General features: G+C 42.1%; 2 protein-coding genes across 3 annotated transcripts; one reads left to right on the forward strand and one right to left on the reverse strand.

Annotated features, from left to right (window-relative positions):
* Positions 1–13: 13 nt before the first annotated feature.
* dcxr (dicarbonyl/L-xylulose reductase) lies at positions 14–6664 on the forward strand. Its single transcript, XM_017725370.2, has 9 exons — positions 14–129; positions 441–500; positions 2541–2638; positions 3055–3209; positions 4032–4074; positions 4153–4252; positions 4967–5031; positions 5584–5701; positions 6244–6664. Exons 2-9 carry the CDS (start codon positions 449–451, stop codon positions 6345–6347), a joined length of 735 nt encoding a protein of 244 aa, XP_017580859.1. The 5' UTR covers positions 14–129; positions 441–448; the 3' UTR covers positions 6348–6664.
* Positions 6665–9621: 2957 nt separating this feature from the next.
* Positions 9622–24137, reverse strand: rac3b (Rac family small GTPase 3b). Of its 2 annotated transcripts, none has more exons than XM_017725379.2 (6): positions 23962–24132; positions 22156–22227; positions 20091–20208; positions 17745–17807; positions 15149–15308; positions 9622–10667 (listed from the first exon to the last, which is right to left on the reverse strand). In XM_017725379.2, the coding sequence occupies exons 1-6, from the start codon at positions 23994–23996 to the stop codon at positions 10537–10539; spliced, it is 579 nt and encodes a 192-aa protein (XP_017580868.1). In that variant the 5' UTR covers positions 23997–24132; the 3' UTR covers positions 9622–10536. The 2 variants fall into 2 exon arrangements, with proteins under 2 accessions (XP_017580868.1, XP_037400270.1); XM_037544373.1 differs by having other exon boundaries at positions 10607–10668; positions 15146–15308; positions 23962–24137.
* Positions 24138–24299: the final 162 nt, after the last annotated feature.

Genomic DNA, 24299 nt, shown 5'->3' on the forward strand with positions numbered 1-24299 from the left:
AGTTTGGCCTCATTTACTGCCTGAACTTTCTCACTATTCCCAATAAAGCAGCTGTACTTCAGGGCAGATGACCCCTCCTCCACTGCCTCTGGACTTTACCCAGTCTGCTCACGCACACGCGCTGAGAAGGTAGGCCAGCTGCTTTAAGGTGGACTTTTCTGAACGAATAGTAGAATTAAATCAGAATAAGAGCGATTAGCTTTGGTTTGGGCCTCTTCCAGCTGTGTAAACGTGTCGACTGTTTGTGTCCAGCAGTCACCGATATTACTAAGCTGGCTTCCTATTCGCCAGCGTCTCGTTCGAAATTCCCCGTTCCACCTTAAATGGCGCTGTATTACATTCTGGCGCCTGAGGCGCTGTGCTATAACTGCTGCGGCATTTAAGGTGGAACGGGAAAATTCGAAGAAGCAGCTGACTTCAGCTTCCTGTTGTGTTTTCAGAGCTCACTATGGAGATCACGTTCACCGGCAAACGGGCCTTAGTGACCGGAGCTGGAAAAGGTACTTTCACTTTTAATGTACTTCAGATCAGAGCCGCACGTTTTCTCTGCTCTGTGGGGATTAAACTGGGGAAACACAGCTAAAAGGTGTGATCGTTTAAAGGGCCGTATCTTCCTTTTTTGCATTTTATTTCTCCCCCTTAAAGACCCAGGGAGCCTAAATCTGTGTTGTATTTCTAACCAGGTAGTTCTTGCAGGCAAACAGTAAACATGTACTGAGTAAATCCTCTGAATAATGTTCTAGTGACCAATAAATTACCGATGCACACTATATTGCCCAAAGTATTCACTCCCCCATCCCCACAAATCATTGAATCCAATCACTTCCATGGTCACATGTGTATAAAGCCAAGCCCCTAGGCCTGCAGACTGCTTCTACAAACTTTAGTGAAAGAACGGGTCACTCTCAGGAGCTCAGTGAATTCCAGCATGATCGGACGCCACCTGTGCAACAAGTCCAGCCGTGAAGTTTCCTCACTACTAAATATTCCACTGTCAACTGTCAGTGGGATTATAACAAAGTGGAAGCAATTGGGAACGACAGCAATTCAGCCACGAAATGGTCAGCCACGTATGACAGAGTGGGGTCAGCGGATGCTGAAGCTCATAGTGCGCAGAGGTTGCCAACTTTCTGCAGAGTCAATCACTACAGATCTCCAGACTTCATATGGCCTTCAGATCAGCTCAAGAACAGCGTAGAGAGCTTCATGGAATGGGTTTCCATGGCCAAGCAGCTGCATCCAAGGCTTACATCACCAAGCGCAATGCAAAGCATGGAATGCAGTAGTGTAAAGTGTCCGCCACTGGACTCTAGAGCAGTGGAGATTGGTCACTCCAGAGAACATATCACGCTTCTCTGTCTGGCAATCTGATGGGCAAGTCTGGGTTTGGCGGTTGCCAGGAGAATGGTACTTGTCTGACTGCATTGTGCCAAGTGTAAAGTTTGGTGGAGGGGGGATTATGGTGTGGGGTTGTTTTTCAGGAGTTGGGCTCGGCCCCTTAGTTCCAGTGAAAGGAACTCTTAATGCTTCAGCACCAAGAGATTTTGGACAATTTCATTCTCCCAACTTTGTGGTAAAAGCTTGGGGATGGCCCCTTCTTGTTCCAGCATGACTGCGCACCAGTGCAAAAGCAAGGTCCATAAAGACATGGATGGGGGAGTTTGGTGTGGAAGAACTTGACTGGCCTGCAGAGTCCTGACCTCAACCTGATAGAACACCTTTGGGATGAATTAGAGTGGAAACTGTGAGCCAGGCCTTCTCGTCCAACATCATTGTCTGACCTCACAAATGCGCTTCTGGAAGAGCGGTTAAAAATTCCCATAAACCCACTCCTAACCCTTGTGCAAAGCCTTCCCAGAAGAGTTGAAGCTGTTATATCTGCAAAGGGTAGGCTGACATCATATTAAACCCTATGGATTAAGAATGGGATCTCTCTCAAGTTCATATGTGTGTAAAGGCAGACGAGTGAATACTTTTGGCCCCACAGTGCATTTCATCATATTTTTCTCAACTTGGTGTAAACAGGGCAGTCCTAATCTTGGGTAATGCTTCCATAAGCATTCCCCTAACCAATCACAAGGCTGTATCTCTTGCCCCACCCACACAAGTTTCAGAGTCAGAGAAGCTTAGCGAGCTAAAGCTAACCCAGCATAACCAAAAGCTAGCAAGCTAGGCCACGTGTCTGTAGCTGCCTGTCCATTCTTTTATCCAACACCAACATTTGTTTGCCTGTTATGTATGTAAATGAGCGCTGTTCTGATTGGCTGTCCTAGGATTATGCTTCACTCGGGCCAGGCCGAAACACTCCTTATAACTTCAGCATGAGTGGGTGGAGCTAAACTGTTGTAGACTGGTGTGAATGAGTTTTTATGACCTCATAAAAGCATGTAGAGTGTACTCTGTTGGATTGTGGTTGACAGCAGGCCGTGAAGGGCACTCTGGTCTAGTAGCGACCGCAGCCCAGCCTTTGGAACACAGTTTACGAACATTTTTGAGCTTCTCCTCCTCCAGCACACCTAATCGTGTTTCCGCTCCTGCAGGGATCGGCCGGGCCACCGCACTCGCTCTCGTGCGCTGTGGCGCTGACGTCACTGCGGTCACACGCACCAAGGCGGATTTGGAGAGTCTCGTGCAGGAGGTAAGTTCAGAAGGAGCCTGGATTCCTCTAAAAACATCAGCGCAGTCTGCTAGAGGGCGCCAGAGAGAGCCCTGATGGTGGTGGTATTTTAGCCTAAATGGCTAAAAATGTTAAGCCTTCAGGCTGGAACGTTTTTTTGAAAGTTGGATGTATTACAAAAATAAACAAATAATTAAATAAATAGATGAAAACATACACAGCAAAGAGGTGTTAGGTGTTGGAGCATATTGAGTACTGATTGGTTAGCATTGCTACTACTAAGAACTGATTGGTTGGAGTCACTGCTGCAGAGCACTAATTGGTTAGCGTTGCTGCCACTGAGCGCTAATTGGTTAGTGTTGCTGCTACTGAGTTTAAGATGCAGAAAGTAAAGATTAGGTTCATTTCCAGATCTTATCTGAATTCTTGTCTCTCAGTGTCCTTCCATCAAGCCGGTGTGTGTGGACCTGTCGGACTGGGATGCCACGGCGAAAGCGCTGAAGGATGTGGGGCCGATCGATCTGCTGGTAAACAATGCAGGCTGCGCTAAACTGCAGCCCTTTCTCGAGATTACGCAGGACCAGTTTGACATGTAAGACTGTTTTACATTGCACACTGCAGTATGTGTATCTACAGCCCTTGGCAAATACCCGTGCCAGTGTAAAACATGTGATAACGTTACAGGCCAAAAGTTTGCAACCAACACAAACAAAAATAGATTTTTGACAGTTATGTTTATGAACATAAAACAAAAGTTATTGTTTACTCAATATAGAGATATAAAATACAGCAACAATATAGCAATAGTAAGTGCAGAAAAAGACTGTTAAATGAGTTTAGTTGTGCTGATTTTCCTGGAAAGTGCAGCTTATTACAGCTGTACCAAAAGGGGTCTGTATCATAAAACAGGATTTCTTTCTTAGCCAACTGTAGGCTTAGTTTGTGTCCCAGCGTGTGGCTCATTCAAACTTTGCTACCTCAGTGAATAGTGTCCCAGTTCACAGACCAGTCAAACTCATTACAGTGGTGAAAAAGCATCCTGGAACCAGGGACAAGTCAAGCTCCACTGCTGTGGTGAAAAGTGTCTTGGTTTGCCGAACACTACGTGGAATGTCCTTTGTGAGGCAGACCCCTGATTCCTCAGCCTCTGAAGCTTCATCAGCTCAATTGGATGTTGCATTAGGAAAGAGGAAAGACTTAAAACCTGCTCAGTTTAAGAGACTGCTCTCACAGAGAGAAAGTATATCTGTATTTGGGTAAATTTCAGACATCCAGGCTTTAGAAAAATGCGTAAACATACAGGCAGGCTCTACAGTGTGGATGCAACAGATGGAGAAATAAGGTTGAAATGATCAATTATATTCTGACTCCTTGACAATGCGACTCTTTAGTGAAATGCCGTCTGTAATTGCAGGTCTTTCAATGTGAACGTGAAAGCTGCGCTACACGTCGCACAAGTAAGGAAAATCCTGAATAACTGTTGCTCAGAACGTACGTGACGTGATCTGAAGAAACATTTCTTGTCTTTAAAATAGATTGTGGCCAGAGGAATGAAGGCCAGGGGAGCCGGCGGCTCCATTGTGAACGTGTCCAGCCAGGCCGCACAGCGCGCCGTTAAAGACCATGCAGTTTACTGTGAGTACAGCGCAGTGATGGAGCGTCTTTTCTTCTCCTGTATCCCTCCTTTTGGTGTGTTACGTGAGGTTATGGAGCTGGTGTGATTTATTTATGGCTCTACGAATTTCAAAAATTTGTGTCTAAATGAAAATGTCTGACCATCAGAGTTCAAATGATGGACACTCTGATGGCCAGACATCTTGCTTGCTTGTGGGACCAGCAGACCAACAAACGGTTCTGATATTTCAGACAAGATCAGTTACTCAATAAAGTCTGTCTGTCTATCTGTATGTATGCCTGTCTGTCGTGTATATCTACAGCTGTCTGTCTATATCAGTCTGTTAATCTATATTTCTATCTATGTAACTGTATCTGTCAATCTATTTGTGTGTGTGTATCTGTTGATCTGTCTGCCTGTCTGTCTATTTGTGTGTCAGTCTCTCTGTTTATCTGTCTGTATGTCTGTTTTTGTTACTGTTTATTTGCTGGGGAAACATAAAACCAAAAAAATTAATGTTGTGTGGCTCATTTTATATTTTATGTTCTGTTTTTCACCAGTATGTCAGCAAATAAATAGAAATTGTGCTCTAGCATTTGTGAAGATGTCATATTTAAGTGCGCCTCTGTAGAGGACGTGTAACTTATTTTCCCTCTGAAAATCAACAGAACGGGTCATCTGACCACAGTTGTTCAAACAGACAGTGACGTTTTGTTCTGATCATCTTTCTGAAGGCGCCACTAAAGGAGCTCTTGACATGCTGACGAGGGTGATGGCTCTGGAGCTGGGGCCATACCAGGTGAGTCACCAAGAACTCAATAATGGACCAGAACCAGGGTGTAGATTTGGTCTCGGACAACACCAGCTGTGTATCAGGCTCTGTATGGCAGCAGCTAATGTTATTCTTGACACTGGCAAATGTTAGTGAACTAGAAAGTGTTAATGGTGAATCTTTGCTGCAATATGCATAGCATACCTGGCCAATAAAGCTTGGTTCTGATTCTGGTAACAGCCTCTACTCTTCTAGGAAGCCTTTAGATTTTGAACATTGCTGTGAGGATTTGATTGAGCATTAGTGAGGTCAGGTACTGATGTTGGAGAGTCAGTTCTGGATCACTCCAACTCATCCCAAAGGTATTGGATGGAGCTCCATCACTCCAGAGAACACAGTTCCACTGCTCCACCGCCCAGTGCTGGGGGACTTTATACCCCTTTAGCCCATGCTTAGCATTGGGCATTGAATTGTCTAAAAAAAAGTGAAATGAATGTTTTTTTTGTTTTTGGTTTTTTTTGAGGGTTTATTTCTCCAATTTGGGTAAACTGGCTTATTTTTATGATTGATTATGTGCAGATTCGAGTGAACTCCGTGAACCCCACTGTGGTGATGACGGACATGGGAAAAATAGGATGGAGTGACCCAGAGAAGGCCAAGACCATGACATCACGCATCCCGTTGGGCAAATTTGCCGGTATGCCTTTAAGGAATGTCTTTGAATTGGGGCAGAGATTGAGTAAAAGGTTGTTATTACCAGTAATGGTAGTATAACTTTTCATGTTGATGGAATGAACCACTATCATATATTTCTTGTATTTTCATATTTTAAGTCTATACATGCAAAACGTATAACAGGTAATATACCGATTAGTGTTGATTTTCTGACACTGTATGACTTAAACATGGACTGAATTACAGACCACATTTACGTTTTGACAGTTTGGTCCAAATTGCATGAATTAGATTTCCCCCAAACTATTGTTTTAATGTTGCCAAATTTCATGCCAAATTTCATATACAGTACTGTACAAAAGTCAGAGACCACCATTTATTCTCTTATTTTTGTTTTGATTTTGTACTTCGTTATGCAGGTGTATTATCTTATATTTAATCACCTCACAAATATCTCGCAAAAAATCACTTATGCACAGCACTGTTTGTTGGTTAGAATGGAAATGCAATATAATTAGTTTTTAGAGAACTTTCTGATAAGTTCTTTCTGGCTTTTTCTTGCAGAGGTGGAAGATGTGGTCAACTCCATCTTGTTCCTTCTCAGTGACAAGAGTGCCATGACCAACGGAGTAACCCTACCAATCGATGGAGGCTTCCTAGCTAGCTAGATCCTCAGCTGAGCTCATCTTCACTGTGGGAAGATGACAATTATGGAAAATCCTTAATGAAAATGTTTGATGCAAAGTTCTTGTATGGTGTAACGTAACGTGTTACAGATATTACCTCGATAATATATAATGTGAAGTATAATGTAAAGTCAACTTTACAACTTTTCTGATCAGGTTTTTCCTCCCAGCCAGCTGTGACACATTTTTGCTTACTGAGTTGTAGTACCACTGCTAACCTGTAGGTGAAAGCTAACCAAAGTGGTCTTTCGAGTTTGGTATGTTTTTCTAATAAATTTGAACATTTTCCCAGTCAAATAGTTTTCATGCTCTAAAGGCGTCATGTCTTGTGCTGTTCTCTCTGCAACCATTGAGGATAATACACGATGATTAAAAGTTTTAATATTTCAAAAAATATAGCTGGTAGTGGTGGTTAGGTGGTTGGCGCTGTTACCTCACAGCAAGTAGGGCCTAGGTTTGATTCCCTGGCCAGTGACCAGGGTCCTTTCTGCATGGGTTTCCTCCGGGTTCTCAGGCCCCCCCCCAGTCTAAAGACATGCAGTCAGGCCAACTGAATATGGTAAACTGCCCCTAGGTGTGAGTGAATGTGCCGGTCTGCCCTGCGATGGACTGGTGACCTGGCCAGGGTGTATCCTGCCTGCTGCCCGATGACTGCTGGGATAGGCTCCAGCACAGCCTAGCATGCAGACCAGAGTGCTTCTCTTTTCTCTTGTACTGCCTGAGAAGCCACCTGACTCGGAAATATGTCTTACACCTTAATGATCGTGACTGGCAGCATCTGGCTAGAATTGTCAGTGCAAATAGACGAGCTATGAGAGATTCGTTTTTACAGGCTTTGGATTCCAGGTTCCTGTCACTGCCACTATGTGTGATTAGGGGTGGGCAATGTGACGACATTTTATCAGTATCAAAAAAATTTGAGGTACATAACGTGCTTTTCTGAGCATATTGTGGATCTCATCAGTTGAACGTTGAATATCGAACACTGACTGCATGTTCTATTACAAGGAGAACAAAATTAGTCCTGTTTAACTGGGTTTAGTGCAGTGTGTGTGTGTGAAATGTCATTGTAATAAATGTTAGTTTTGCAGTTTTTAAATGTGACATTTTTCTGAGTCAGAATATCGATACATGTCATGCTTTAGGACATTTTCACAAAGTGTCATGATTTTCTCTGTATTTCCTGCTCCTGGTGCACAGTTCCCTTTTAAGAGGCTGCATTTTGAGCAGAGGGTGCTGGTAAATAACACTAAGTTTAACAGAGGCTTAATAGGAACTTATTTCTCGCTGTGTCATTTCAGTGAGCAGGACTGGCAACTAAACAAAACCTACATGGATCGTTCTCCAGTTGCAGTGGGAATTTGGGTGGATACATAAAAATTTCATCCCAAAACTAAGTAATCTTAATGTGTCCATTAACATCTATTGTTATACATGCATAAAGGTGAGCTTAATTCCAGACATACTTTACAGTCACTGGTGTTGTATAAATATGGTGTAACTCCAGTGACATTCTGGTTAAAACTGAGGATTCTGTAAATTGGCTGACTCGTTGGCTGATCAGGTGAGGTTGTGTAACTATTTAAAATCAGTAATAAAATGTGGCATTATTTTAACTAAATTTGAATATCCAGTCATTAAAGCACATAACAGATGTTCTAAGCTGCCTGATAAACAATTATTAATTAATGAATGAAATACTGCATAGTAAGTGAGTGTGATTCGCCTACTCATGCATCAAGATACTTCCTCTCTGATAAGCCTTGGTCCAAAAGAGCTGAAAATACTGTGTTAAAATGTAAAATAAGAGTCCTGATAATGCCAGTGACCGAAATCTGAGATGAATTATTCTAATAAAATACATATTTTTTAAATTTTAGTATAACTTTAATGACATAAAAAGTAAACATGAATCTGTTTCACACAAATTCCTTAAAGTTAAACCTCTTAAACATATTGTTTTATATTAAAAATGGTGAAAATTGGTTTTGTGATGAGCTGTTTTACAGATGCAGAGCGAATATGAAACAGGATAAATAAAAAATCTGAGAATCATAAAGGAAAAGTGTCATTTAATCTTAGCTCAACTGTATAAATGTACAGACTGACTGGCTGTGACTGATATTTTAAGCATCTTTTTAAGTCCTGAAACCTCTGTGACATGGTTTCCCCTCCAAAAGGAGAACAACCCGCATACTTTTTTGCTCATTACAGGGTGAGATGGCAGCAAAACAGCATTCATTTTTCACAGAGATAAATGGATAAAGACCCCTAATTTGGAGGCTGAGTGCAGACAAACTACGAGGTCCATGTCAGATGCTACTGAAAAGACCAATGACGTCAGAAGATGATTAAGACGTGAACAGATTTATTAATGCATTCCTCATTTAAAACATTGTGTTTTTAAATAGACGGACAAATATTGATTCACTGAATGTATTTTGGCAGCTGTGAACATGATTTCTCCCCTCCAGCTTTAGAGTTAATAACAGTGTAGGAAGTGGAAGGCTGTAGCACCGATGCAGGACACTGCTTAGTGACCATAAACACCACTCACTCACGCCTTTATAAGAAAACACTCACATCCATACAGCATGCAGACAAGAGGAGGCTGTTCCAAAGTGGAGGAGGAGAGCCCCCCCCTACATGAGCCTGAGCCTAAAGAGGCTTTCAGGATACCAAGGCTTCTCAGCCTGACATGCAAATTACATTTAAAGACCATCTCATCGGCTTTTTTCACTCCGAAGACCTTCTGGGGATTAAAAAGGAACTAATCTTCTAATCTACTGTTGACCAAACAAAGCATTTTCCTTTTTCCAAAAAGAAAGAAAAAACATAAAACCATCAAATATTAATCCTGTATAACACACAGACCACTCTTACAGTTACTTCCCTAAACTCTTAATCCACTGATTTTTCAAAATTCCTGCATAATTACATGGTTTAGATGTAAAATGAGTGGTTCAGAGTGGTTTGGTGTGAAACGCTCTGTTCTAGAGAAACAGTCAGAACTGTTCACAGTGGTGGTGATAGGAACCAGACGTCCCCCTCTAAAAGCTCCCTCACAGAAACTTCCTACATGAAATGGTTGACTCCATGATGACTCCATGAAAAACTCCATTCATGGTGGAGGGAGACATGCAGGGTGCTGTGCGGCAAAATAGTCCCCAAAGAAAACTTATTATTCCAGATTTTCCACTATTTTCCATCATCAACATTCCATATAAACTCTATATAAAGACTTGTGTAGGTTCTCTGGTGGTTCTAGATGGTAAATAAAATGTCTATATCTGTGTTGTAATCATGGCGACCCCTGGTTCCTATCACCACCACTGTAAAGACATCTGAACCATTTCACACCAAACTGCTCTGAATCTCTCTGTTCATCAAATCAGAGGTTCTTGTCTTGGAAAAAACGTAAACTGGAGTAGATCCTGCACATTAGGTTAGCTTTAAGACGGTTCTTCACAAAAAAGAACCCACTGAGGCTGACTGAAAGCTCTTCCAGGAGCTAAAAGTGGTTCTCCAATGACATCATTTCAAAGAACATGTTATAGCACCTTTATTTATAAGAATGTATGTAAACTGAATATGCTTTCATAAGTTTAAGTGCCATAAAAATGTCTTATTAAATTATGGCCACAACTTAATTATCTCATTTCCACACTTTTCTAACTGATGGCCACGGCATTATTTCATTACCACGCCTTACTACTTCATGGCCAAAACATACTATCTCATTACCCTACCTTAATGAATCATAGCCACAACTTAATTATCTCATTCCCACACTTTACTAAGTTGCAGCCACACTTTCCCAAAACTTAATTATCCCATTCCTATGCCTTTCTTCAGGAGCTACAGTGAAACATCTCCTCGTCAACACACACCTGATTTACCACTAAAACGCCTCATAGAAGACAATGTGAAAGGGAAAACAACAAAAGCACTTGGTCAGCCATCTACCATGATGCTCCTGACCGACATCCTATGGGTCAAGTCATGCCAACGACTCACATACACACACACCTATTACTCTCCTTGTGGAAAAGCCTCGGGGGATGGAGGCGCCTGTCTCGGAACCTGTACGTAGTGGTTGGTGTGGGCCGCTTCACAGTTACTGTAGTGTTGAGCAGTGAGGGCAGGAAGCTGCCAATGGTTTGTCCAGCTTTCAGAACAGTGTGCACCTCCTACCACGCTTCTTGACTGGTGGAGGACAGAGGACGGCACGGATTGCCTCGTCAAACACGGTCTTCAGGCCACGCTGGGTCAGAGCCGAGCATTCCAGGTATTTCACAGCACCTACATGGAGATAAAACAGAGGCAAGAGGTCAGCACAGATGTTTACATCATACTGAGGAGTAGCTAGTTCATAGACATGCTCCCTTCCACTGAATGTGCAATGAGCCTGATGTATTTATCATAAAATTTCTCAGCATTTCTGCACAACACATGAGAGTGTGAGGTGTAATCAGAGAGATTCAGAGTGGTTTGGAGTGAAAAGGCTTAGATGTCTTCACAAAATAAGTTTTCCTTGATGACTATTTTGCCACACAGCGCCCTGCATGTATCCCTCCACCGTGAATGGAGTTTAAGTTCTCTAAACTATCACAAAACAGCGTCTCAGTCATCAGGCAATGAATTCATAGCCATTTCATGAAGGAACTTTCTGTGAGGGAGCTTTTAGAGGTGGATGTCTGGTTCCTATCACCACCACTGTGATAGATAGATAGATAGATAGATAGATAGATAGATAGATAGATAGATAGATAGATAGATAGATAGATAGATAGATAGATAGATAGATAGATAGATAGATAGATAGATAGATAGATAGATAGATAGATAGATAGATAGATAGATAGATAGATAGATAAGGCTTTATTGTCATTCACATCACATATGGTTCATGAGGTGGAACGAAACATTGTACTCATAGTCCCAGTTAACTCCCAAAAGTAACATAAACAATAAATAGAAGGTGCAAATAAAAGGTGCAAATAACAGCAGCATGAAACACAGCAGCATGAGTACGAGGTAGAAGATGTACATCTTAATACTGGTGATGTATAAGTGACATGTATAAAGTGACATGTGTTAGGGGTGTCATAGTGGAGGCACTGATTCAGTACAGCAGCAGAGATAAATAAGTGGACATGAAGTGCCATTGCAATTTAAGAGTCTTACGGCTTCAGGGAAGAAGTTGTTCCTCAGTCTGGTTGTTTTACTCTCAATGCTCCTACCTGAGGGGAGCGGGACAAAAAGTGTGTGTGCTGGGTGAGTGGGGTCCTTCATGATGCCAGTGGCCCTTTTACTGCATCTGGAGGTATAAATGTCCATGGTGGTGGGAAGGCTGACTCCAACAGTCCTCTGAGCAGCCTTCACCACCCTCCGAGGAGCTTTCCTTTCTGCCGCAGAGCAGTTTCCGTGCCACACGGTGATGTTGGAGCACAGAATGCTCTCCACCGCACATCTATAAAATGAGGTGAGGACTGAGCTCCCGAGTCCAGCACGCCTCAACTGTCTGAGGACGTAGAGGCGCTGATGTGCCTTCCTGATCAGGCTGGAAGTGTTATCACTCCAGGTAAGATTATTACGTTGGTCTACGCCCAAGTACCTATAGCTGGAGACCACTTCCACTGCAGATCCTCCGATGTGTAGGGGGAGGGGAGGGATGGTGTTGCCCCTTCTGAAATCCACAATCATCTCCTTTGTTTTCTCCACATTGATGCAGAGATTGTTCACAATGCACCAACTCTCCAGGTGTTCCACCTCCTGCCTATAGCCAGACTCATCACTATTTGTGACGCGTCCAACCACTGCCGTGTCGTCCGCAAACTTTACAATATGACAGCCTGGATGGATAGCTGAGCAGTCATATGTGAGCAGTGTAAACAGGAGGGGGCTCAGCACACAACCCTGAGGGGAGCCAGTGCTGAGGATGATGGTGGAGGAGGAGATGTGAATCCTCACAGACTGCGGCCTGTTAGTCAGGAAATCCAAGACCCAATTGCAGAGAGAGGTGCTCAGTCCAAATGTATGGAGTTTGTAAGCCAGGGTCTGGAGAATCATGGTGTTAAAGGCCGATGTGAAATCCACAAAGAGCATACGGACATAAGAATCCTTACTCTCCAGGTGGGTGAGGGCAGTATGGACAACAGAGGAGATGGCATCCTCTGTGGATCGTTTTTTTCGGTACGCGTACTGGTATGGATCCCCAGTGACGTCAATGTTGGCTTTGATGTGGGTCATAACCAGTCTTTCAAAGCACTTTGTGACTATTGGGTTGGGGGCTACTGGCCGATAGTCATTCATTCCTGTCACTGTGAGCTCTTAGGGACTGGGATGATGGTGGCGGTCTTCAGGCAGGTGGGGACAACTGATGTACCAGCTGATGACGCCACACAAATGGGGTAACACTTGCCCAAGTTCATCACTTATACTTAAGGCTTTGTCTGCCACTCAGCTTCCTTGATCACAAATCTAGGAGGATGATTTGAACACACCACAATCTCAAACCATTTTGTGTTCACAGTGCAAATAATGGTTCTTGGTCAACGTGAAAATCTGAGATATTCTGACTCTGGTCTCAACAAGTGGTACAGGAGGCTGTGGGTAGAACAAAAGTGGTTTCCAAAAGCTGCTGTCTAAACAGCAAACAAGGAAGGTCTGGTTTTCCCAGTTTTTAGGAAAAATGAGAATCAGAAAATCATCAGCCTGAAGCTTACACTCTTAAAAATTTTTGTCACGGGTTCTAGAACCATGAAAACTCAAAGAACCCTCTGCCTGCTTAAATGGTTCTTTGCATGGTGAAAAAGATCTTCACACTGATGGTGAATGTGAAACTTTTTTAAAAGGGTTCTATAGAGCACTGAAAAGTATTCTTCTATTGTAACAAGTTTGACATTGTAACAATAGAAGAACCCTTTTTGGTGCTATATAGAACTGTATACAACACATTCTCCATCAATCTAAAGAAAACATCTGCGATGTAAACCCTTTAATCATGCAAAGGGTTCTTTAAGTGAAGAACCTTTGAAGAACCATTCTTTTAAGTGAGTAGTAGCTGAAGTGTTTACTAAAATACTAGTTGACTGAAGCTGGATTCACAAGAACAACAAAAATATAAACAAACTGAAAAAATACAGCAAAGGAACTAAAATATAAGCCAAAAAGTAAAATTGGCAGAATTTTGGACTATTCTAGGCCTGGGAAGCCCCACTCTCAAATCGTAAAAGCTCGTCTCTCAAGCCAGTGGAAACATAGAATGGTTCTTAAAAAGGGTTACTGGTTCCACTGGTGCAAATTTAGGGGGTAGCACAATTCGCAGGGTTTCAGTCTTCAGGCAAGGTGATTTTCTGTGAATAATACTGTTTGTTTGAGTTTTTTAAAGTTGACATATCATAAGAATATTTTTTTGTTTTGGATATGTTCTTTGTTTACCTAGTTGAAATCTGCAACTTTTATGTGGTGCAACTATTGTATGTCTGTTAGAGCCTCACCATGTTGGCCCCGCCTACTTGTCATGTCAAATTTGCACCCCTAAATTGTTCCCAGCTTTGGCTCCAGATTGAGCACCAGAGCTTTGTCAATGGAAAACGAGTAACAGAGCCCAGGAAATACATAATTAGAGGAAATTATTAATTTAGCTGGAACAGCACTCGGGGAAGTGAGAGTGCAGGAGCTCCAGAGATGATTATCTGGGCAGTGGTTTTGTTTATCTCAGGCATTTATTGTTCCTGGCGAGTTCTAAAGCGGCGCTTAGTCTCAGGACGGCGGCTTGGAGAAACGCACATGCCACAAAGGAGCCCTCTGTTCTATGGACGGGTGGCTCTCTCCACAGTGGCCATTCAGTTTGCCAAACATCTTTCTCGGGCTCCTCCTCATGCTTCAGACAATGGGCCTCTGTGCTCCGCTGAACAAGCTCAAGCACATGACAACACAGACCATAAAGCCACTGGCTCTGAGAGTCCGGCACCTTACTCTGAGCCTCCAGCCTGTAGAAAAGGCAGCTGAAGTCCTTCTATATTCCAAACACAACAGGGTCATGTCAGGTCATGCATGGCTGATCTTCTGCACCTGGGTCTGTTTAGGCCATTTATGTAAAGTTGACAGAGTCAGAACTATTCACAGTGGTGGTGATAGGAACCAGACGTCCCTCTCTAAAAGCTCACTCACAAAAAGTTCCTACATGAAATGAATTTATTATGAATTCCCTGCCTGATGACTGAGACGCTGTTTTATGATAGTTTTAACTTTTAACTCCATTCATGGTAGAGGGAGATATGCAGGGTGCTGTGAGGCAAAATAGTCCCTAAAGAAAACTTATTATTCCAGATTTTCCACTATTTCCCATCATCAACATTCAACATAAACTCAGAAGACTCATGTAGGTTCTCTGGTGGTTCTGGATGGTAAATAAAATGTCTATAGTAGTCTTGTAGTCATGGCGACCCCTGGTTCCTATCACCACCACTGTAAAGACATCTGAACCATTTTACACCAAACTGCTCAGAATCTCTCTGTTTACACCTCACACACTCAATTACACAGAAATTTGCTCAGGGTATTTGTAATCAATTACGTAATTTGTGAATTATTCTCAATGTTCAAACTGCACAGAAGTCATTTAGTTTGGGGCTGTAATGTGATCTGTAAAGCACCAGAACGTGTTTGGATTCACTACATTAATTCAGCCCTCGTCTCATCTTATCCTCCAGTGTTGGTTCAAGCTCACGTCACTCTATGGTTTGTCACCATGCAGAACTCTTCGCTGCCCTCACCAATCTCTCGGGCCATGGCCAGGCCCTGAGGGTAAGTGATGGGAGAGAGCTTTTTGTCACGCAGCCTCTCTATGGTGTCCTTATCATCACGCAAGTCCAACTTGGTGCCCACCAGGATGATCGGTGTGTTGGGGCAGTGATGTCTCACCTCTGGATACCACTGTACAACTCACAGAATGAAGAATTAGCATGAAAGGGTACTGGCATTCGTTATTAACAGACATAAAGAAGGCAAAATCAAATGCTAATATACATCAGGCATAACATTCTGACCACCTCCTTGTTTCTACACTCACTGTCAATTTTATCAGCTCCACTTACTGTATAGGTGCACTTTGTAATTCTACAGTTACAGACTGTAGTCCATCTGTTTCTCTGATACTTTGTTACCCTGTTCTTCAGTGGTCAGGACCCCCATGGACCCTCACAGAGCAGGTACTGTTTGGGTGGTGGGTCATTCTCAGCACTGCAGTGACACTGACGTTGTGGTGGTATGTTAGTGTGTGTTGTGCTCATATGAGTGGATCAGACACAGCAGTGCTGCTGGAGTTTATAAACACTGTGTCCACTCACTGTCCACTCTATTAGACACTCCTACCTTGTTGGGCCACCTTGTAGATGTAAAGTCAGAGATGATAGCTCATCTGCTGCTACACAGTTTGTGCTGGTCATCCTCTAGTCCTTCATCAGTGGTCACAGGACGCTGCCTATGGGACACTGTTGGCTGGATATTTTTGGTTGGTGGACTATTCTCAATCCAGCAGGACAGTTAGGTGTTTAGTGTATAACTGAAGTTCCTGATTTAATACCTGAATGTAACTGAAGCTCCCGATCCAAAAACTGATGTAACTGAAGCTCCTGATCCAATAACTGAATGTAACTGAAGCTCTTGATCCAATAACTGATGAAACTGAAGCTCCTGATTCAATAACTGAATGTAACTGAAGCTCCTGATTGAATAATTTATTTAACTGAAGCTCCTGATTCAATAACTGATGTAACTGAAGCCCCTGATCCAATAACTCATGTAACTGAAGCTCCTGATCTAATAACTCAATGTAATTGAAGCTCCTGATCCAATAACTGATGTAACTGAAGCTCCTGATCTAATAACTGAATATAACCGAAGCTCCTGATCCAATAACAGATGTAACTGAAGCTCCTGATCCAATAACTAAATGTAACTGAAGCTCCTGATCCAATAACTGAATGTAACTGAAGCTCCTGATCCAATAACTGAATGTAACTGAAGCTCCTGATCCAATAACTGAATGTAACTGAAGCTCCTGATCCAATAACTGAATGTAACTGAAGCTCCTGATCCAATAACTGAATGTAACTGAAGCTCACACCAGCACAACACACAGTAACACGCCACCACCACGTCAGTGTTACTGCAGTGCTGAAAATGGTCCACCACCCAAATAGTACCTGCTCTGTGAGGGTCCATGGGGGTCCTGACCACTGAAGAACAGGGTAACAAAGTATCAGACTTTGCCCTGTCATCATATGGACAACTAAACAAAGTGATCTAGCCAGTAATCTTGGTAGCCATTGTGCTAAGTGTCAGTAGTTAGCCACGATAGCCACTTCTGCAGCTACAGAAGCTATAACTGAAGCTCCTTATCCAATAACTGATGTAACTGAAGCTCCTGATCCAATAACTGAATGTAACTGAAGCTCCTGATCCAATAACTGATGAAACTGAAACTTCTGATCCAATAACTGATGTAACTGAAGCTCCTGGTCCAATAACTGATGTAACTGAAGCTCCTGATCCAATAACTGAATGTAACTGAAGCTCCTGATCCAATAACTGAATGTAACTGAAGCTCTTGATCCAATAACTGATGAAACTGAAGTTCCTGATTCAATACCTGAATGTAACTGAAGCTCCCGATCCAAAAACTGACGTAACTGAAGCTCCTGATCCAATAACTGAATGTAACTGAAGCTCCCGATCCAATAACTCAATGTAACTGAAGCTCCTGATCCAATAACTGAATGTAACTGAAGCTCCTGATCCAATAACTGAATGTAACCGAAGCTCCTGATCCAATACCTAAATGTAACTGAAGCTCCTGATCCAATAACTGAATATAACTGAAGCTCCTGATCCAATAACTCAATGTAACTGAAGCTCCTGATCCAATAACTTAATGTAACTGAAGCTCCTGATCCAATAACTGAATGTAACTGAAGCTCCCGATCCAATAACTCAATGTAACTGAAGCTCCTGATCCAATAACTGAATGTAACTGAAGCTCCTGATCCAATAACTGAATGTAACCGAAGCTCCTGATCCAATACCTAAATGTAACTGAAGCTCCTGATCCAATAACTGAATATAACTGAAGCTCCTGATCCAATAACTCAATGTAACTGAAGCTCCTGATCCAATAACTTAATGTAACTGAAGCTCCTGATCCAATAACTCAATGTAACTGAAGCTCCTGATCCAATAACTGAATGTAACTGAAGCTCCTGATCCAATAACTGAATGTAACTGAAGCTCCTGATCCAATGTACTAAAATTTAATTTTAGAAGAATTTGGTTTGGCCAAGAAATATATAAAGAGAAAATTTTTAAACAAACCTTGGCACGGACGTTCTCGAAGGATGCTGGGCTCACTAAGGAGAAGCATATTAAGAACACATCCTGTAAAGAAATGCACAGCGTTATTAACATTTTACACACATAAGAGTGGGACTGTCACGATCAGGAGGTTTTAGCCGATGATTAACGGCGCTTACCGTTTTAATGGTCTTGTTCATGGAACGCCACTATTACAGCACAAACCTAAACTGACTGATTAGCCATCTCGCTTCCCAGCTATGTTTGATTTAAGCAGTAGAAGACGAGAGGGAGTGTGTTATCAGGAAATAACATCACGGCTGTGTGTTCGAATGTTCTACTGCTTTAATACAACAGTTAAATAAATAAAGTAACAAATGAATAAACTGGGCCGTGAATGCAGCATTTAATATGTTTTAATGTTCAGTTCCTTCCTCCAAATTATAGCTCCTTAACGAGCAGCTTTTTGCTACATCAGCGTAACAAGCTCCGCCCACTCGCTGCACAGCCAGCAGTTCGTTCTCCAGTTCCTTACACTAAATTCCCAAACTGTCGTCAACACCGAGCAGTATTTCAGTCAGCAGCTGCGACAGAAGATCAGCTAAACCACCTGGAATCAGCCAGAAATGAACCCAATACCATTCGCCAAACGTGTAGTCTGATCTTCAGAGTCTGACCAAATCAGACTGAGCCATAAAACTGACCCAATATTCACCTCAGTTTAGTCAGTTTTTCCAGATCAGTATTAATGTTGTTTTGTTCCAGCCAGTCTGTAAAGCTTCTTACAGCCCGTTTAGTTTGGCGAATGGTATTGGGTTCATTTCTGGCTGATTCCAGGTTGTTTAGCTGTTCTTCTGTCACAGCTGCGACTGAAAAGCTGCTCAGTGGTGACGACAGTTTGGGAATTTAGTGTTGTCTCATCTTTAGAGTCGGACCAAATCGGCTATCGGTCAGATGTGGTCTTAAAAGTGTCCGTTTTCTGTTTGTGGCAAAGTAAGAAGTAAAAACGTTCAAATTGCTGAGCGTCTCCTACAGCTGTCAGAGTCATTGCTTAGCAACGGCGTCTCAACGGAGTGATATTGACGTTTGTAAAAAACCTGTGATGTTATGGTGAAATAACAGCACAGTTAGAACGCCTCTCAACCAATCATCTCGCATGGCCGGAACTAACTGTTGTATAATAGTAGCTAATACTAGTTTCACTGATAAAGACTGAAAATGTTTCTCTGCAGCTCCAAAAAGGCTTCTGCATAGTCATGATATCGAGCTCGAACACTTATGGTTCTTCAAGGGTTCTTTAGTAAAGAAAATGATTCTGTGCGCAACCATGAACCCTCAAAGAACCCTTTGCATGATTAAAGTGTTCTTTGCATCATGAAATGGTTCTTTGGATTGATGAAGAATGTCCTGTATATGGTTCTATATAGAACCTATTTGAAAAAGGTTTTTATAGCATCAAAATGGTATTGTTACAAGCTTGAAATCATAACAATAGAATAACCCTTTTTGGTGCCACATAGAACCCTTTTAAATCTACAGCACAGTAGTTTTCACCGATCTGAAGAACCATTTCATCATGAAAAGAACCCTTTAATCATGTTCTATATAAAACCATTTTCTTTACTTAGGAACCCTTGAAGAACCATCTTTTTTAAGTGTGGGTAACAGTAGAAGAACCCTTTTTGGTGCTACATAAAACCATTTTCAAAATCTGCAAATCATCAGTTCCAGGGTTGAGTTCAAGGATTGAGTTTAGTAAAGAAAATGGTTCTGTACAGAACCATACACAACACATTCTCCATCAATCTGAAGAACAATTTCACCACGCCAAAAACATTTAAGCATGCAAAGGGTTCTCTGAGTGTTCATGGTTCTAGTTAGAACCACTGTCTTTACTAATGAACCCTTAGAGTTAGAAGAAGCTGAATTGTTTAGTTATCAAGCCCATAATGTTTTGAAAGCAATACATTTATTTGCCTCACAGTTCACATTTTGCTTGTTTAGAGAAATTTAAGGCTAAGGAAAATAAGTTTGGTATTAAATAATTACAGTCATATTTGCGATTAGGTGAATATGTAATAGGCGGCATGGTGGTGTGGTGGGTAGCGCTGTTGCCTCACAGCTGGGTTTGATTCCCCCGGCCTGGTAACCAGGGTCCTTTCTGTGCGGAGTTTGAATGTTCTCCCCGTGTCTGCGTGGTTTTCCTCTAGGTTTTCCAGTCAGGCCAATTGGACATGTTAAAGTGCCCCTAGGTGTGAGTTAATGTGTCTGTGTATGTGTGTGTGGGTGTGTGTGTATGTGTGTGTGTGTGTGTGTGTGATTATGTAATAATTGCAACAGGCCTACATAAGAGATCTGCCTGCTCACCGTCTGTGGGTAAGAGAGTGGGCGAAGGCGGTCATAGTCTTCCTGTCCTGCTGTGTCCCACAGGCCGAGATTGACCGGCTTCCCATCCACCATCACATTGGCGGAATAGTTATCGAATCTGGACAAAAATGACGCCCATTAGATGGTGCTTTAAAGCTGTGGTATGTGAAGAATGTATGAGGAATCTGCTATTGTTATAATGTTATAATGTGAAAAATACCCGACACATTCCAAAATCTGACCTCTATTCCAAACCGCTGACCATAAACGAACAGCCATTTATTTCTGTGGTGAGCATGAATATTAAAATTCTGACACCACATTCCAAAAATTCACCCTGGTTCTGGACCTGGGCGGCGATCGGAATCACCTCATAGCTCATCAGCTCCACAGAGCCATAGAGTCTCCCTGGTTCTTGCATGGTAATGCTAATCAGCCTTTGTGGTGACTTGACACCAGATTCCTGTCTTAAAGGGCCCATAATCTGCCTATTTCTGCCTAATTTATTTCCCCATGCATCCTTCGATGACATTGGTGTGGTTTTATGTACAAAACAAGTCAAAATTCATCATTTTTTTCATCATGATCATTTTCCAAGCTGTCTTTATCCCTTACAATTAGGGCTCTGAGTTCATTCTCTCTGGATCTGTTCCTCTCTTCCTAAACTCTCCTCTAAAGGCTCTTCAGAGAACAGGATCCTCATATGTTTCATATCTAAACGCCCCGTTATCTTCATCACTATTTTCCAAACCCGCTGCAGCAGCTTCAGCAGCTGTAAACTCTCTGACGATGTTTCACACAAGTCTCCGTTGTGGACTGAATGAAGAATGAAGGGTTTCCGGCGTGGCAGTCAGTCCTTAGTGATTTCCTGAGTGTCCATCAGTCAGTTTCACACATAATGTAGAGGGACACACGAATCCAGCAGCTCCACAAGGTAAGAAGCAGATGACGTGGATCTCAGCCCCTCTTCATAGGCTCATAACTCTGGATGTGAGTGTCGTATGATCTCGTGATGAGATGGAATGGAAAGGGCGGCTCTACGGATTCAGGAAGGGTTTGAACTAGATTTCGGAGCCGGATCATCACAAAGATATAGACACAGATACAGAGATAGAGGATTTGATCCAGAGGTTCAAACAGGCATTTTTTTGTTACCGTGCCTTTAAGACAGTTTTGTAAATGAGCTCTATTCTGATTGGCTGCCCCAAATTGTGCCTCTTTTAAAAAGCAGCCCTCTCACACTGAAGTCTCTCCAGTTTGCAGTTTCGGTTTCAGTTTATTATATACTGCTTTTCGCATTTTTAGTAGTTCTCTTCATTTAAAACGTACAGTTGTGTTATAGCATGTTATTCCTACACTAAAGGTGATGTTTAGATACACTTTACATTTTTTATGACTGTCAGATCCTCCAATTCAGGCTTTTTTGTGTCATGTACTGCAGTTAAACAGAGCTTTTATGTGTTTCACGGTACCATCTGTTTTTAGGTTTCATGGTAGACTGTGAGTTCGAATCCCAGCGATGTCACATATAAAAAAGATGCTCATTATCTACACATATCACATCAATAAAACTGTTCAGATGTTGTCAATATCGGACGATATTACCGGCTGTATCGGTCAGGCCCTACTGTGCTGTAGAACTTTAAAGCAAATTTCAGACACCACTTCTTTTCTCTACACTACTTTTGCGATATGGCAAAAATATAATACTAATAATACTGTGTTTGAACAGACAAAACAGAGCCAATAAAACCCACTGTGCTGTACTAAATCAAATTAAACAGGCCTAATTAAGCTCTCTTTGTAATTAAACATGCAGTTGGTCAGTGTTCTTTAAGTATTGGTCCACAATAAGCTCAGAAAAGCATACTGTGATGTAATTTACGACATATTATATATAAATATAGTGCATATTGCCCACCCCATGACTACATATAAGGCATAAGGGGTGGGGAGGCTGCATTAAAGTGTGTGAAAGCAGGCTGAGAGAGCATCCATTTGAATAGGGGTCAGACAGAAACATGGCTAAATAGGCTAATGGAGTTTAAGGCCTCAGGGTACTCACACTGTGGGTATGTACTCGCCCGGGAAGGCATTGGTGGTGTAGCTGATCAGTAGACAGGTCTTTCCCACAGCCCTGAGAGAGAGAGAGAGAGAGAGAGAGAGAGAAATGGCAAAGTAATTCACCTGTTAACCCTTTTATAGGCAGTTTCCCATACAAACAAGTCTAATCTTGGCTAATTTGTAAAGTCAATGGTGATTTTCCTTTTGAGTCCAGGCACAGGCCTAGTCTGGGTCTGGGAAACTGGTCATCAGTGTACTATAATGATGTAAAAGTATACAATTACATTGGTTCCCACAGGTCTAAGGGGCACTTGAGCGAGGGGGTGGGTCGATGTACATTCAGCTTTATCATTGCTTAGCACAAGTACGGGACAACGAACTATGTTTGAGTGTGAGTGTTAGTGACAGACTCTGTCCCAGATTCACTCTGCCCGAGGCCACACTCCCTCTGTCAGGAGAGTGAGCAGGGACAGTCCAGGGAAATACTCACGTTCACTGTGCTCACATCCGCTCTGACCGCTGTGGAGGGAGTGGCAGCCCTTCAGTCTTAGGGATGGACGATACCACCCGTTTTCTTACAGAGTGATACTCGGGCGACAGATACTTACTAAGATCACTTTTCACTCCAGGTTTGAGTTTCTGAGATATTTTCATTTGATTGGATTGGTTTCACAGTGAAGCGGCTAAAGCACACACAATTATACATGTAGGTAGGGCTGGGCAATATGATGATATTTTATCGTTATCATGATAAATTATGTCATGATACATTGGACATTGCCAGTACTTAAAAAAAAAAACACTGACTGACTGCATGTTTCATTACAAAGTCAGAAACATTAGGCCTGTTTCACTGGATTTGGTGCGGTGCAGTTTATAAAACTTGAAATAGGTTTATTATTATTATTATTATTGTTGTTGTTTTTGTTGTTGTATTTTAATATGCGGCACTACAGGTTCTACTTTGTCTGATTAAATCTCAGAAATGTTTTGCCATATCGCCCACCCCTACATGTAGATGCTTTCCCATATGGAAAGAAAATGAATGAACATGTATCTTTAAATATTTGAAATACATTCCAAAAACTAAAATGTATTTCAGAACATATCACCATATTACCCAAATATATTTAAAATACATTTATTCTAAAATGTATGGGGAAATATTACACACAGACAAAAATAAATGTATGCAGTTGTGTTTGTCAAATCCTTTTGAAAACATATGAAAACAAAATACTTAACAAATATGTTTTTGGGCATTTACATACATTGCAAAAATACATTTGATTTATGATTATTTTTCTTCCATATGGGTTGAGTGGTCAGGATGAACACTTATCATCGATATATAAATATCGATATGTAAACATCGATGTATCGGTATCACTGATACTTCTGTATCGTGTCGCCCGGTCCTCCTCTGCTTGACGTTAGGTTTGTTTTTCGATCTTCCCGTTCCACCTTAAATGGTTCAGGAGCTAGAATGTAACTGCCACACCATTTAAGGTGGAACGGGAAATTCGAATATGGTTCAGTCACTAAAAACAAAGTGATTAACTAATTTTGCCTTGAACAAGATGGAAAATGACTGGATTTCTCGGGATGTAGCTCAAAATAATATCGTTAGTCATTTTCAAGCAAAATATGCTTTATGGTTCTGACTGGAGAACAGAATTTGGCTCTTGCAATGACAAATACTGTGTGCACAAATGTGTTTTTGCATTGCAGAACCGTGTCTGAGGTTCTGCCACCACCGCCCCCCACCCCCCTCTCTCCCCCCATTGACAAAATCATGGTCACTCACCCGTCGCCGACCACCACGCATTTAATAGCCTGCATTGGTGAAGCGGCGGTGTAGCTTCTTCGAGGCGGCAGCAGATCTTCGTGTGTATGGGTCTGTGTTTATTCCAGGTTGTGATGTAGAGCAGAAAAGCCCACATTCACTGTCCCGGCCCACCCCGGCGGATTCGGAGCATCGGCGGAAACCTCCGGAAAGTGCCGAGCACCTTTAAAGGGCCAGTACCGTCACTGTATGACGTAATCACACATTTACTGTGTACACTCAATAAAGCGCTAAAAGGCTTTGTAAGGCTTCTTCAGTAAAGGGAATGGTTCTGTGCGCAACCATGAGTTCTATGTAGA

Source organism: Pygocentrus nattereri, chromosome 13, assembly GCF_015220715.1.
Source record: "Pygocentrus nattereri isolate fPygNat1 chromosome 13, fPygNat1.pri, whole genome shotgun sequence".
NCBI lineage: Eukaryota > Metazoa > Chordata > Actinopteri > Characiformes > Serrasalmidae > Pygocentrus > Pygocentrus nattereri.